This window comes from Dysidea avara, chromosome 15 (genome assembly GCF_963678975.1).
Source record: "Dysidea avara chromosome 15, odDysAvar1.4, whole genome shotgun sequence".
Classification (NCBI taxonomy): Eukaryota; Metazoa; Porifera; class Demospongiae; order Dictyoceratida; family Dysideidae; genus Dysidea; species Dysidea avara.
In genome coordinates, this window is record NC_089286.1 from 7,528,554 (window position 1) to 7,545,956 (window position 17,403).

Sequence of the window (17,403 nt, forward strand, 5' to 3'; positions counted from 1 at the left end):
GACAGTATAGGTATAACCAAGCCCAAAAGTACCTTCAGTACAACCAGAAATGCTTCCAGTAGGAATTTTGTACTGACTGACTGCCTGCTTGCCAGCCTGCCTGCCTGCTTGAATGCCTGCCTACCTGCCTGCCTGCCTGCCTGCCCGCCCGCCCGCCCGCCCGCCTGCCTGCTCCTGCCTGCCTTCAGGCAAGTGTAACTCGATAATGGCTAAGCTTATGGACTTGATTTTTGATGTCGCTTCATCTTTTGGCATACCGCGGTACATACAATGCACACATTATGCACTTACCTCGTATCCCATATTTTTTTGCTGACAACCCAATATGTCAATTCGCGGTAGCTCAATGCATAGCTTCCCTAATGCAAATCGTATGTATTTTCCATGGTGACTGGATTGATTGCAGAGGTGCTTCTGATACTGCTCTTGTTTGTAACGCTGTGTAACAGGCTGAAAATAAGTGAAAGCAAAGCATAATTACCTCTTCACCTTCAAGTCAGTGTGGGGTTAGTACATAGTGATAGCTTATTCAATTTGTAGTCAATTGGGATTGATGGTATTGGCATGTGGGAAGGGAGTCTTTGTTTTCAAGTGGATTATACGATTTGTTAACACAAACATGTTTTAAAGCTTTGTTGTCTTGGGAGCGGGTTCAGTAATACATGCAGTAGGAGGAGAACAAGATTTACAGGAATTAGGAGGAATAAGTACTCTCCCGCCTATTTCTTATTTGGGATAATTGATAGGTGCGTCAGATGAAAACATTAACTCTGGTGCTATGCTTTTCTTTGATGTGGTATGTGCAGGTTCACCAGTCATAATAATGTTACAAAAAGTTAAACAAAGAAAACTTAGGAATTTTAAGTTCGATTAGAGATAATAGAAAAAAGTTGGGAGGTCACCTACACCTGCAGGTATACTAGTGAATATAGGTATAGACTGAATTAGGGATTAAACAGAGGAGGTTGGACACGATATAAGCGCTCCTAATAACTATTACCGTTAATTGCGTATTTCCAATACCAAGTCGAAGATTAAGTGATAAAGAAGCACTCCTGGATTTTGTGATGTTCAACAGAATTCTGATTGAAACACTAGTGCTCAAGTTTCCCGTTCTCTAATCAATTCTCCGTGAGGCCAGGCTGGCGGTGTCCACTTCTTTTATTTCAGTTTACTTGGAGGAGATTTCAGCATCCATATTACTTTCTTTAATGTTTATTCGGCTCAACTACAAACACGTAAAGTGTCCTTATAGTTCTACCCATCAATTTATCTGTAGATAACTGATGAAACTTGCAACACACATGATCCATCAAGATTTCAACAGCGATTTACGGGCTTGGATTAGTGGGGTTGAATGGGATAGATTGCCCTAAAATACTAAACTTGAGGTGTACTTTTGAATGGTGCTCGTTAAAACTTTGCAGAAGGCTTGGTTATACTTTCAATACAAATATATGCGCTCACGTGTGCCATGTCCAGCCTCTTCTGGGAATTAGATATTCACTAGTATATCTAATCTGCAGGTGTAGGCAACCTCCCTTGTTTCCCTACTCTTTTCTATGGTCCCTAATTGAACTTAAATTTCAAATTTTTCCTTATATTTGTTGTATAGTGTGTATGTGGAAGTTGTGGTAGAAAAGTAAAGCCCACAATTGAATGTTGAAAGTGTCTGTATAAAAGAAATTACAAAGCTTGTACAAATGGGAGATTTTTTATGTTTGTAAGTGTTTTTAATTTTTGGAAAGGGTTCTACTAAACTAGTAGATACCCTTGATACCCTTAATCCCAATTCTTTATAGAATCCAAACTATCAAACGTTCTTATATTGGCATCAAAATTTTATTACATGTATTACCCACCACTGCAGCCTTACTATGCTGATAGTAACAACATACCCACCCTGTCTAAAAAACTGAAATTTTGGTTGTTTGTATCTTGGGAATCACTAGGGTAATTCACCCAAACTTGGTATGTGGTCTGCCTTTCCTGGCAGGCAACACCACTGTTCATTTGATAAAGGAGTTTACATATAATTTATGAATATGAAAATCAAGTTTTTAGTACTTTAGTGTAGATGGCGCACCGGCTACTTGTACCTTTATCCTAAATAATTCCAAGCCTTAAAATATTTGGATGTTTTTTCCAGTTTATATGGACCTGCTTTAGATTAGTGGGTGTTGGTTTCTTTAAACCCACTGGTAGTGGTAGCAAATTTCCTTGGTACATGGACAACTTTTTAGTGTGCTGCATTATGTTTAGAGTTCATTTTGTCCTGTTTATCAAAATCACTTGTGCACCACATAAAATCATGATAATTGTCAGTATAAACTTGATCAACTAGTATTAATCTGAATTTGGCAGGCATAAAAGGAAATGTCTTACACTTGGCATACAAGTATATTGGGGTACATCCAATTGGTAGACACTTCGATTGATTGATGTATGACGTGCTGTGTATTGTATAGTGTGTATATGGAAGTTGTGGTAGAAAATTAAAGCCCACAATTGAATGTTGAAAGTGTCTGTATAAAAGAAATGATGAATTGTACTGAATGCAGATCATCAATAACTTGGAATTCTGTTCTTTTAGAATTTTTTGTACAGGGTTCTACTAAACTAGTAGATGCCCTTGTATTGTCAATGTGCTTGTATGTGTAAGAATTGTACACTCGGTTATTGGATGGTGATGTGAAAAGTGATCCTGGTTCAATGCATTGATAGTAACACATCATACTATTATGATGATTATGATTATAGTACCTGGTAAAGGTAGAGCCTGTATACCAGAAGGCATACAATGACTAATCATACAGTCATGTAGTGTTATGTATCATTAGACAAGTTCAACTACTGTAACCTAAAGCAAAAAAATCAACTGATGTGTATTCTAAAGTCTTGTTTTTGGCTATTCCATGGCCACACAAAGATAGCAGATCATAGATACATTTTTTACTCCTTTTTAGGGCAGTATTTCAAACAGTAGTATCATACTTGACCATTATTTCTAGAAGATAGGTTTCATTAAACACCAACCAATATTCTTTGGTGTAATAAAGCAGATGTTGCTGGTGCTACTAATGCTTTGAGATTAGCTGAATCATCCCTCAATGATGTATGAATACATTATCAACCATTATTAGTTTGATGTATAGCATAATGGGTGTGTCTTAAAGAAACCTGATTATATAGTCCAAGTATTTTGTGTTATTTTTAGGAGAATTGAATGATGTATAGTGAATTTTTCATGAATGTGAATGTGGAAGTTCTTGTAAACAATTAAAACCCACAATTGAATGTTGTCAAACTTTGTATAAAACAGAAACAGTGTATTCTATTAAAGACAGCCAAGCAAAATTTTGGGCGTAATAGGTAATCATAATTTTTGTAAAGGGTTCTACTAAACTAGTAGATACTCTTGTATTGTTAATGTGTTTGTATGTGTAAGAATTGGTAATACCCTTGGTTACTAGTGTTATCACTGAAATGACATTGTCCTGTCTATCACTGCATGATGATCTGTGTAGCATCAGCTGAACGTAGCTGAAAGTGTACTGACCACTTCACTACTTCAGTTGGGACACACGTTCACATTGAAAACAATAGCCTGATGTAGTACTATTCTTTTAATGCAATTTACATGGCTTTACCAGTCATAATGATGTTACAACAAAGTAAACAAACAAGTACTAGGAATTTTATGTTTGATTGGATTAATTAGATATCACAGCAATAATAAGTAGTGTGTAAACATCAACTTGATAAAACTTCTTGATCTATAGCAAGTAAGATGATGCGTTATAGTTGTATCACAAGCAAAGGGATTTGACAGTCCGAGGGCTGAGGATTTACATATCCAGTGAAAACCTGTGTATCCCGTGTTACATGTAAAACATGCATAGCAAGTTAAATCATTATCTTCTGCTAAGAGCTCCAGACTTATTGCACTATGTGCTAGAGCTTCTGGTTTTGTTTATGGTTCACAGTAAGCAGAAGTTTACATTGTCATGCCAGTATTTTAAACACATTGAGGATCATACTTCTGTTTGTGGCATGAAGAAAAAACATTGTGAAGATAAGTATTGAGACACACAAACAAGTGTTTACTTTTTGTAACATTATTATGACTGGTGAACCTGTGCATACCACATCAAAGAAAAAATGGCACCAGAGTTAATGTTTTAATCTGAACGTGCACCCCAGCTATCAATTACTGGCTCATAATTGAAGTGGACATTATGCTTCACTTTTAGCTGTGTTTATATATGCAGCTCATATGCACCGTGCTACAAATGAAGACCAGTGAGAAGCTCGTCTGCTATAAAATCAGTCACCCTAGAAAATATGAATGATTGCCTGGTGTAGGGAAGCAATGGACAAATTTCATAATAATGAAAAAAATCGACTGTTGCCCCTAGCAACCTAAATTTTACATTATTTGTAGGTGTCAATGTCTTAAGTCACCCCTCCAAGTTATAAAAGGATAGCGTATATAAGTCATGAGATATGACATTTTGAAGTTGCAATTTTTCCATACATTGTCAATGAGAGCGGCAACAGTTGCCCCTTCTCGGTAATCACACAAATCATGGGATTCAAAGAATGTCATATCTTATGACCTATATACACTATCCATTTATAACTTGGAGAGATTATTGTTGACATTCACACCTACAAATTATGTAACATTGAGATATATGTACTTTTGAATTTTTGGTTTTTGCATATGTTGAAATACCTCATTTTTGTGATTGTCCAGAAGGGGCAACTGTAGCCCTCTCACATAGATATGTATGGGAAAACCACAAATTTCAAAATGTCATATCTTATGACATATATATGCTATACTTTCAAAATTTGGAGAAGTTACTTTAGACGTTATCACCTAAAAATAATGGGAAATTCAGGTTGCTAGGGGCAAAGGTTATTTCTATATGCTATAAAGCCTTATTATGGAATTTCTCTATCATGCATGTACAAATCAACACCTTGGGCTGTTAGCAAAAAGAAATGAAGGACAACAGTAAGTCCATGATGTGTGCATTGTACGAATTGCATTATGCCAAAAGGCATGTCTCGGACATCAAACGGTGAAAAAACAAGCCTGTAGCCTTAGCTGTCATTGAGTTATGCTTGGCTGAAAGTGTTAGGCATGTAGGCAGGCAGGTAGGCATTTTGGTGTATGGCTAAGTTATTGTAATGCACCATGTGGTTCCACTCCCCCTACAGAAATGGCCGGGTTTTGGTAGAATGTATGGGGAACTAGTCAACACAAATGATTTGTGAAGTAATTGTCAGAGTACTGGCTATCAGTTACCCCATTAATAGTGGTACAACATTAATGTATTACAAATACAACATACTAGTAGTACTGTGTATTAGGAGGCTTGGGTTTTTCTTACCAAAAATATCACCCAAAAACCAACTTCACAATACCATCCTGACACCTTGGCTGTATTGATTAGGTATAACTAAGCCCAAAAGTGCCTTCAGTACAACCCTAAATTCTTCCAATAAATTGTTACAAAGTTTTTAAAAAAGTTATTCAATGTAATTTTCTAATAACTAATTGCCTTCCTAACATTTTCAGCCAAGCATAACTCAATGACAGCTAAGGCTACAGGCTTGTTTTTTCACCGTTTGATGTCCGAGACATGCCTTTTGGCATAATGCAATTCGTACAACGCACACATCATGGACTTACTGTTGTCCTCCATTTCTTTTTGCTAACAGCCCAAGGTGTTGATTTGTACATGCATGATAGAGAAATTCCAAAATAAGGCTTTATAGCATATAGAAATAACCTTTGTCCCTAGCAACCTGAATTTCCCATTATTTTTAGGTGATAATGTCTAAAGTAACTTCTCCAAATTTTATATGTCATAAGATATGACATTTTGAAATTTGTGGTTTTCCCATACATATCTATGTGAGAGGGCTACAGTTGCCCCTTCTGGACAATCACAAAAATGAGGTATTTCAACACATGCAAAAACCAAAAATTCAAAAGTACATATATCTCAATATTACATAATTTGTAGGTGTGAATGTCAACAATAATCTCCAAGTTATAAATGGATAGTGTATATAGGTCATAAGATATGACATTCTTTGAATCCCATGATTTGTGTGATTACCGAGAAGGGGCAACTGTTGCTCCTCTCATTGACAATGTATGGAAAATTGCAACTTCAAAATGTCATATCTCATGACTTATATCAAGACACACGGTAGTGTGTAGTGCGGCCCAAGAAGCCGGTGCGCCACCCGTGAGTATATTAACAGGAAGAAAGAAAACGCAATTTTCACACCTATGTAGTTCTGTGATCCCTAATCCGATTGGAACCAAATTTGCTAGAGAAGTACCGGCCAGTTAGGGGAGTCTACATACCAAATTTGAAGAAAATTGCTCCAGCCATTTCCGAGATACGAGCGAACAAAATTTCGTTTTAATTTCTTTGTTTTTTTCTTCTTCATCTTCTTCATTTCGCACACTTCGCAAAATCCACCATAAAACACGAATGCATGCTCGGATCGGGCTGAAATTTGGCACACGTAAAGGGCTCATTAAGGCGGATCTCCGTACCAACTTTGGTAGGAATCCGATGAACATTCACAGAGTTATGACCGATTATTTGCATAAAATAAGGTCGAAGGTCTGTCATGCCTACAGGGTAAACCCCTTGGAGGAATCAGTTGAAAATTGATATGTAGATGGAGCAACCATCGTAGGAGTGCCTTTTTGTGGTTTGAAAGGAATCGGGATAAAGACCATGGAGATATGACACAAAAGCCAACCTGTGTCAACATTACTCGATCGATTTTTATGAATAAAAACTATTAGTTTTCATGTCTACCAGGAAAACCGCTTAGAGCAACGAGCTGAAAATCAGTATGAAGCTGAAATAATCATCATAGAAAGTTCTTGCAGTAGTACAGAAGAATCGGATTACAAACTACTGAGTTATGATTCAAAAGGCAACTACGTGTAGCAAATGCGAGATCGAGATACTCTAATAGAACAGTCACCCTAATAAAGCATTCAGCTGCATTTAAAATTTACTCAATTATATTACATTGCAAATTATTCTGTAGGGAATTCAGCTACAAACAAGTCACCCTGTAGTCAGATCAGCTAGAAGAAAGTATCTAATAGAGAGTTCAGCTACAAAGAAACTATCATGTAGAGAGTTCAGCTCAAACAAATCACCCTGTAGAGAATTCAGCTACAAACAAGCCATCTGGTAGAGAGATCAGCTAGAAGGATCACCTTGTAGAGAGATTAGCTTCAAAGAAATCACCCTGCTTCATCTTTTCTTCTTCCTGTGGTAAAGAAAAAAAATGATAGGTTAACAAGCCATAAAGCCGGCCATAGGCCAGCTTTGGGGTATACAAATACAAAAAGAAGTGAAATCTAATCCAAAACAGCCAAGCTGTAAAAAAAGAGTGCGGCCCTCAGAAAGGCTATGGTGAAAAAAGATGTGAAATCGAAGGTGGCGGCCAAGAAAAGCTGTGATGGTAGGTTAATGGTAAAAAATTTAATAATGACAATTCAGGTGAATTTTGTGCCAAGACCAAGCGGTACCAAATTCACCTGAATTGTCGTTATTAAAATTTTTACCATTAACCTACCATCACAGCCATTTCTTGGCCACCACCTTGGATTTCACATCTTTTTTCACCATAGCCTTTCTGAGGGCCGCACTCTTTTTTTACAGCTTGGCTGTTTTGGATTAGATATGCTATCCTATTAAAACTTGGATGGGTGACTTAAGACATTGACACCTACAAATAATGTGAAAGTTAGGTTACTAGGGGCAACAGTCGATTTTTTTCATTATTATGAAATTTGTCCATTGCTTCCCTACACCAGGAAATCATTCATATTTTCTAGGGTGACTGATTTTATAGCAGACGAGCTTCTCACTGGTCTTCATTTGTAGCACGGTACATATGAGCTGCATATATAAACACAGCTAAAAGTGAAGCATAATGTCCACTTCAATTTTGAGTCAGTAATTGATAGCTGGGGTGCACGTTCAGATTAAAGCATTAACTCTGGTGCCATTTTTTCTTTGATGTGGTATGCACAGGTTCACCAGTCATAAAATGTTATAAAAAGTAAACAAGTTTAAGAAAAGGGATCATAATAATCAACTACAGTGTGTAATTGTTAAGTGCTAATTCATTGCTTAATTGTTTATTGTACTTATTCTGGAACTATCTCCAGTTTTCTGGATTTTTGTACTATAAAAGGAGCATATGTTGTCAATTTTGTAGTTCCCTAAAAACAAGGCTTAAAATCAGTCATTAAAGTTGCTCTGTCAACTCTACAACAATTTCAACATGTACAATTGTCTGACCAACTCAGTTTTCCTCCCTGCACTATAGTGGCAGTATTTAAAAATAAATGCATGATGTTTAAGTTACAACTGTTTTGGTAGCAGAACTGTTATATACTAACAGTAATTTCACACTCTTCTTCATGAAGTTTCCGCTCATGAAGATGATAACAAAGCAACAAATCTTAATTGAATTTCTAAAACAACACTGCTTGAACAGTGCCACAGTACGTGGACCATATCAACCTATAGATCAATGAATAAACTTTTCACATGGCTAGAATCCACAGAGTTCACATATCTCAAAGACACATGTCTTCTTTAAACTATGATGCGATTTATACCCGTGTTTACACTTTCATAGCTTAGCAAAGGAAAACCTCATCATTCCATTTCAATTGATGAACATCAGTAATCATTCTGTTTATTTTGTCTGTTTCTACCAGAAAATTTGAAGTACAAGTTACCATGATGATCACTACTCCGCACTCAAAAAGAAAACAGGCACTACAGAACTCACCAGGCAAAAATTCAACAATCTGTCCAATCTGTTTTGACAGCATAATAGATGCCACTGATCAGGAAGCTATTTTCTGTGAAGGTAACTCTTGGATTCACAGGGAATGTGCTGGACTATCTATTCAAAATGCTACAAGAAAGTGAAGATCCTTTTTACTGTCCCCATAGCCGCTGATCACACAGCTGCAGGAGTTGAAGACTATGGTAGAGGACCTATCACAGAAAGTGGTCTTAAAGTCACAGTATCTGAAAATCAACAGTTCAATCTTCTACTTCTCAGCATCAACTTCAGCAAGAAACACAGATGACTTCCAACAATTTCATACCTACTTTAAGCAAACAAATCCAGCCACCGAGGCGACAAACAGACCCATTGAAGGAGACCGTAAGTTCAATGTGATAATTCACGGCATAGATGAATGTAGCAAGGGAACACTTATTTAATCATGACTTAGATAAAGTTACCACTACATTCAGTGAAACTGAAAGCAGCATAAATCCTCTATCTATAAGAGACATTTCAAGACTGGGTAAATACCATGATCAATCTCACCTCAGCCAATACTTGTCAAATTCAACAGAACTATTGATACGTCACTGTTATTAGTTGCCCAAATACATCAGGGTTAAAAGAAGAACGGCATATTGAGTCACTTCTCTTGTAGGATGGAATTTAATTTAAAAAGGAACACAACATAAAGCAATCAAAATACGCAACAATAAACTTTTAATTCAGAACAAGTTGTATGGAGAAGTTATTAATTAATTCAGTCTTCGTCCATTCTCAATCCTCACGAGCTAGAGCTGAGATGGATACCTCCAGCAATTGACTAGCCTCTCAATTGCTAGGTTGCACACATCGTGATTAATAATATTTGCACACATAATACACTTTTACATGTACGTTTACATTCATTTGTCGGGTTCTGTACATTACATATAATTAATTAATAATTAGACTATGGTACAGCTCATTTACAAGGTTACTAAATCACTTAGGTGCCTGACATGCTCATTTAGTCACCTACACATGTTCATTTAGTAACCCACCCTCAAGCAATTTGTACATGATAAATAATTATAACATGAAAGGCACACTGCAGTACTTGATAATACTGTAATACTCTTCTTATCGTGTTCCGCAAATAATTCTGGGCAAATAGTAGACTAAGCAGCGTATCTACTGTAGCTCTAGCCGTTACTCTGGTTACCAGTCGAATAATTGTTTTTGTGGGCGCTGTAACGACTTCAGGAAGAAACCGTTCTGATGTTCTGCACTGCTCTTTCACCCCACACTCATGCTCTGGCTATAAAGGTACTTACTTTAAACCATAGTCTAAATAAGTTAGACACCATGACCAACGGGAACTAAGCGATTTATTAACCCCTCTGGCCCTTAGTAGCGCCCTTGCTGCGCTCGGGACGCTACAGCCTCAGACCATCAGGATTACTAAATTGCTTAGTTCCCTTGGTCTTGGTGTCTAACTATTATTTAATTAATTAAGAAGCACAACATCAACTTGTTTTCCTAATAATACGTAGGTATCAACTAGAGCTGGGCAATATACCAGTATTGTTAGTAATCTGTGATATTTAAATCATACCAGTTTTTGATACCGCCTGTTTTTTTTTAATACTGCCATACCATCTGGGCACTATGGCCTCCCTGTGGGCTAGTTTCATCCCATATTTAGAAGGTAACCGGACATGTGACAATGTTTGTAGGCAGGTGCTGGTGTAGTCAGCTAACCAAACTATGTAAACAAGTTTGTTTGTGGCTGAGGTTTGCTGAGCTACTATGGATATTTGGTGCTTGTGCTGAGGTAAATAGCAGTTACTTTAATACTAAGGCTGAAACGAATAGTATGAATATTCGTTATTCGTTCATTAAGAAATATTCATATTCGTTAAGAAATATTCGTTATTCGTTAAATATTCGTTAATCAGATATTGTACACATTTAACCTTCAAAACATTTTGATAACTGAAAGCTGTCATTTTAAAATATAATTTTTCATCTTAATAATACTTGTAAAGGACTTTTCTTTTTTAACATTTAAAGTTTTAGTAGTAATCAAAGTGATTTTGTCCCTTTCAAGCACCTAATTATACAAAAAATTCTTAAAGAATAATTCATTAATTTGTTTGTTAATTTGAAGAATATTCGAATACCTAAAATTTAATATTTGTTTCACCCCTATTTACAGTAATACCAATGGCTTTTACATTAATACCGTGACATGATATTTAGTAATACCGTGATACTTTTTATGGAAGATATACCGTTTGCTATTTTTCAATACCACCCAGCACTAGTATCGACGATATTGATTGTAAACTGATCACCGATTTATAGAAGTGGCTCTTCTTTGCTAAACATGTGTACTTGTATTATCCATGTCACTGGAACATGTACAGTAGCAGCTGACTAGCTGTTTGTGACATGTAGTGCAAACATTGATATCGAAATGTATTTCAGTTTTACATATGTAACTATATATATGCGTGTACATGCTAAGTGAAGTGTATATGCAAACTCTTCTTACTAGCCTGAGTGTTACAGTATTTCTGTTTGCAGATCAACTTGGAAATTAGCTGTATGCAAATGCACTGTAAGATGAAGTGGTTATTGCTTATTGCATTTCTTGGACTGACATTTAACACTTTAACATGTCCAGCTACTAAGATATTCTATGTTCTACCAGATGTTTCAACCAAAAACATCAGCTGTCCATCTGTTCCGTGTTTCAAACTTAGTCATTACTTATCACATCGTAATGATGCATTACTAGTCAAGTCAAATGTTGAATATCATTTCTTACCTGGATACTATTACCTTACTTCTACTGTGATGATTCATAATGGGAATAACCTACTAATAAAAGGGCATGAACAACGACCAAATGTGACATGTTCTTCACATTTTCATGTAGTAGTTCTATATTCCAATAATATTACCATTGAAAATTTCATATTTACCAGTTTTAATGCCACCACAAATGCAATAAGCCTTGACAACTGTAAATTCTGTAAAATCAATCACATTTATTTCTTTTTGAGTGGATTAAAGGCTGTCAATTTGTTCAATAACTCGATTTTGTATAATGTTTCCATCACGGGAAGTCAAGAACAGTGTACATCAAGATTCTGTGGAATTTTTCTAGAATATAATGACATTTATTATCACCGATACAATGATTCATTGGTCATTAATAGAGCTGAATTTTATTCCCAAAAAATAACTATAAAAATGAGACAAGACCAATACAACATGACCATTATGGTAAATAATTCCTGTTTCTCAGGGAACAATGAAGTAGCCATTGACTTTGAGACAAAATACAGTCAGTCTGCCAATACATTTATTATGCATTCTTGTCTATTCACGAGCAATAACAATTATGCGTTTGCAGCTTTAGTACCAGATGTTCTGTCAACGCTTATCTTTGATAAATGTAACTTTACCGATAATAAAAAAGTTCTCTCTGTAAGTGTCAAACATCTTCATCATTTCTGTTTGTTGTATGCGTCAAACATTATACTACAAGATTGCAAGTTTTCATACAACTGGGGTCAATTATTGAACTTCAGAGGTGTTGATGTAAACGTTGCAAACATGTTTTCCATTTATGGATGCAAAGCTAATGTCTACTTACGTGGCTCAGTTAGCATGGTACATACTAACATGATCAATGTAGACATGGTAAGTATGCATAACATGACCTTTATACTAGATGGGTCAGTAATGATAACGCACAACCATGTTGGTAGATTAATGGTATTTGGATATAGCAATGTTATTTTTAGCAAGAATATCACATTCAAAGTAAACTTTTGTGATGACTTGATTGTTTTACTATCAGATCTACCCTATGTTACTATAATGGAACACATAAATCTTATAATACATTTCAATGGATATGAGTCTTTATTAACAACTACATCTGATTATTACAATAACAATCCTTATCCATTGTGTCTGTTTCAGTATGTGTCCAAAACAAACAAAATAGTTTTGCCAACACATTATACCATCATCATATCTGGTTGGTACACTGGACCAAAAAAAGCATTTGAGATCTTTTCATTTTTTCTTACTTCACATTGTAGATGGTTACCTTCAGCAGTTTTTAAAGCTTACCATCCTGGACCTGTAAACAAGCAAATTATAAAGCAATATTACTTTGAATGGTCCCCAATTCCAAGTGTTACAAAGACTTATCCACCGAAACCCATTTGTTACTGTTATAAAAATGGTACTGTGAATTGCAGTGTTGATGTTTTAGGACCTATTTACCCAGGACAACAACTGAATATTTACCTATGTGATCCATTTGACAGATTTGGAGGAAGTGAAATACTATTTGTAGAGATGCACAGCAAACTCCTGCCAGAATCAGCTTGCAAGGTTGCTCATCACCATGAGTTGATACAAACCATCAATAAGCTTAATCAACCCCCAACAGTTAACTTTACAATTGTTTCAGAGGTTGATGATGAATGTGAACTATTCTTAACAGCTGAGCCATATTTGTATAAAATTTACAGTGGATTTTATGTGAAGTTGATGAGATGTCCACCTGGGTTTACACTACAAGATGGAGTGTGTAACTGTGACCCTATTCTCTATACTGATGACGTTCATATAGACACATGTGATATTGATCAACCAGCCATCCACAGTCCTGCTAACACTTGGATTACTCATACAAACTCTAATAACACTAAATATTTAGTATCCAGTAATTGTCCAATGGATTACTGTCTACCGCACTCATCACATCTTAATTTACATAATCCTGATTTACAGTGTCAGTTTAACAGGACTGGTATGTTGTGTTCACAATGTCAACATTCACTTAGTACGGTATTTGGATCATCAAGGTGTATGAAGTGTACTAATGTACATATCCTCATCACTCTCATAGTAATAGTGGCTGGAATTGTTCTGGTAGTATTACTATATCTTCTCAACCTCACAGTAACTAATGGAACTATCACTGGAATAATATTTTATGCTAATGTCATAAGCATTAATGATTCTGTGTTCCTAGTAAATGACAACGTATTTAAACCACTGAGAGTGTTTATTTCTTTTGCCAACTTGGACTTGGGCATTGAGACTTGTTTCTACAATGGAATGGATACCTATGCTAAGATGTGGTTACAGCTTTTCTTTCCATTCTATCTCATAATCATTGCTACTATAATTATTATATCAAGTCGATACTCCTCTAGAATATTAAGATTAACGTATACCAGATCTCTTCCTGTACTTGCTACACTATTCCTACTATCCTACACTAGTGTTCTCAGAGCTGTATTAACAGTCTTGTTCTCTTATTCTACCATAACAAAGCTACCAAGTGGTGATCAACAGTTAGTGTGGTCTATTGATGCCAGTGTTCCATTGTTTGGCTTAAAGTTTACCATATTGTTCATCACATGTCTTGTGTTGTTCTTACTACTAATTCCTTTCAACATCATTTTACTGTTTACAAGGTACTTATCACAGTTCAGGATAATAAATCGGTTCAAGCCTTTACTGGATGCATATCAGGGATCATACAAGGACAAGTACTATTACTGGATAGGAGTTGATATCATTTTGAGAAGTTTATTTTTTGCGTTGTATGCACTCCAGTCAAACCTCAGACTAATACTATCAACAATGATCCTCATTGCTTTTGACATTGCAGTTGGCTGCATTTATCCATACAAAAGTAGATTTGTAAATATACAAAACCTTTCACTACTTTTCAACCTCACCATACTATATGCTGTGTCTTATCAAGGCAGTGGAAAGATTTTCTCATTTGTCACAAATGTTATGATCAGTTTGGCTTTCATTCAGTTTTGCTCAATTGTGTTCTATCATTTCCTCACTTACACATGTCACTGTAATGTTGTGAATGTAATACAAGTTGCAAAGGAGAAGATTACAAGCTTGTGTGCTGATAAGAACTCAAATAATGATATTGAACTACTTGGTGTTCCTGAGCGTACATACAATTATAATGAGTATCAGGATGGACTAGTTAGTGATGACTTTAACTGAACTTAATTTTGTATACTCTAACATTATGCACACTGTTGTTAAGTTTACTGTCAATATAAATGTATACATAGTTATAACAGCTGGGCATATGTACACACACACATAATATACATACATACGTACGTACATACATGCATGCATGCATATACATACATATATTGTTAACATTGGGTGATTTCAGAGGCACCAGCCAGGATGTTATGTTTTAAATTTACCAGCTATGCTGTACAACTAAAAGTCTTATCCTTGGTTCTCATGTTTTGATAAGCTCTCTCTGAATATTTTTCTAACAACTTTTGGCTCTATTACAGTATCTCAGTCATAGTATATCTTTGTTTATTATGCATTATAAATGCTTCAAACACCTACCATACTCAACTTTGTGCTAGGATATATAATTGGCAGGTACCTAATGTAGGCTTGCATCAATTATGTCAGCATAATTTCAAGCACAACAGTCTAGCAAAAACATCAAGCATTATAGGACAATTTTCAGTATTTTTGCACAAGCCAGAAGTATGAACACACTACACATTATTACTACACGTTTCATGTCAAAAACATTTTGACATTCACACTTGGTGGAATACATTCCAGTTTCTCTAATAAAGTAGTAACTCCGATACAGAAGTCAGGAAATGCTGATATACTCTAATAAAACAGTTAGCTCTCGAACATGATTTTGACATAATTTTCAGCATAATAGCAATGCTCAAAAGCATATAAGAAGTTATTTTCAAAGCATAACTGCTATGCTCACTCCCTCTGTAATTTGACAAAACTCATACTGCCTATTATTACAATTCACAGACTGAGCCAACAGCTTCAGCAATTCAGAGAATGCTTCACAATTGAATTAAAATGTGGAATAAAATAATGTGTTGATTTATGACCACAACTAAATTACGTACAATTTGGTTTATTAGTATAACGAGTCTTAGCTGTGCTTCTTCGATGTGCAATCACAATACACCTTTATTTATTGTGATATGTATTCTAATAAAGTATATAGGTATACATCGCAACTTTATCAGGTAAATCATTGATTCTTTAATATAAACCGTAAAATGTTATAGACTGGTCATTCATTGTTAGCTTCAGAATCTAATACAATAGTTAAAGTCATGTCAAGACAGCCAAACTTTGCAGTCGGCACTAATAATCTCAACACTTTCACTGTATGAATATACCATATTGATTTTCAGTGGTTGATGTTTATTTGATAGCTGGTGTGTTATGTGGTGTAACTACATTGTTTATTGTAAAACAACAATATGATGATTATGATGTGATTTGGGTTGAGGCTTAGAAGCCCATATATAGTAAATAATTTGAGTTGAGTAAAAGATTTATCTCATGGGTGTGAATTTCAAGTAATAGCTATCAATAGAACAGGATTGTATTGCTTTGTAAATACACACACTTTATCTTAGAATAGTTTGTACAATGCACTTAGTGCTACTTTGTATCCTGCATTTTAGTATTTTATAGTTTTTTGATTTTTAAACTATAACATCTGCAAACTAACTATAGTGGGCTATTAGATGTCTGTATAATTTCTCATTATTTTAATTTTCTTTGTGTGTGTAGGTTGACATGACGTAGCAAGGTAGCATGTAAAACACATACATGTTACATGGCTTAACTGTGGAAGACAATGACAGTACAGTACAAAAAATTATGAAGTTGTTGATATGCAACTGAGTAAAGATCCATAGCAAATGTTTGTTGCTCATTCTGTGCAAGTAATGACTTGCTATCAATCAATACCATTGAGTCTTAAGCAGAAAACATACTGAAATAGTAATATTATATCAAGTAGAGGGAGTATATGGTTGCTGCAATGGTACCATTGAGCTTGACTGTACCCAACTAACACCTCCAAGTCATCATGATAGGCACCCTCTCATTTGTAGAAAATTACAAACTGACAATGATAAATAAATTCTACCACATACATGCAATCATAGTTCAATGTATCATGTGTTCCACTCCATTAGAAACATTCAAACACAATTTGTGGTTTATACATACTAATCAACCCATACATTTGATTGTATAAAATTGTGTACACAATCAAACATGTGGGCTGATCAGTAATCCTCAAAACTATACATTTAAATATTTTAAAGCATGGTAACTGAACCAGCCATGGCAACAGCATGTGTATATTACTTTTACCGCTAAAAATGGAGTTGTCCAAATGTCCATGGTACAGTCTCCAAGAGTACATCACTATTTGAGATATGAAGTTTGTAGTAAATTCAAGAATTTTGTTGGCTGCCAAGCAACAGCACTTTATTGGGCAAAATATCACAGTACTTTCTTGTTCAATATCTACTGGTCTACCTGAGAATTACAATTTTTTTCTTACTAGTCCTCGCTTGGCCTTCAAATGTTATGGACACACCATAAACACATCACAGAATTCCTAAACAAGTTTAAGGTTTGTGTAGTTGACAAAGCCAGAGACTAGAATTTCAA

The 17,403-nt window shown here is 35.4% G+C and overlaps 1 protein-coding gene across 7 annotated transcripts in view; it reads left to right on the forward strand.

Annotated features, from left to right (window-relative positions):
* LOC136245784 (uncharacterized) overlaps positions 1-14,979 on the forward strand; it is a 40,288-nt gene extending 25,309 nt beyond the window's left edge. For 4 of the 7 annotated variants that reach the window (XM_066037259.1, XM_066037257.1, XM_066037258.1 and 1 more), the window contains one exon: positions 11,440-14,979. In XM_066037259.1, coding sequence (XP_065893331.1) covers positions 11,440-14,919 — 3,480 coding nt within the window. In that variant the 3' untranslated portion in view covers positions 14,920-14,979. Of the gene's footprint in view, positions 1-11,439 lie in introns of those variants that run through there. The other 3 variants (XM_066037261.1, XM_066037264.1, XM_066037262.1) reach the window with 3 other exon arrangements.
* Positions 14,980-17,403: the final 2,424 nt, after the last annotated feature.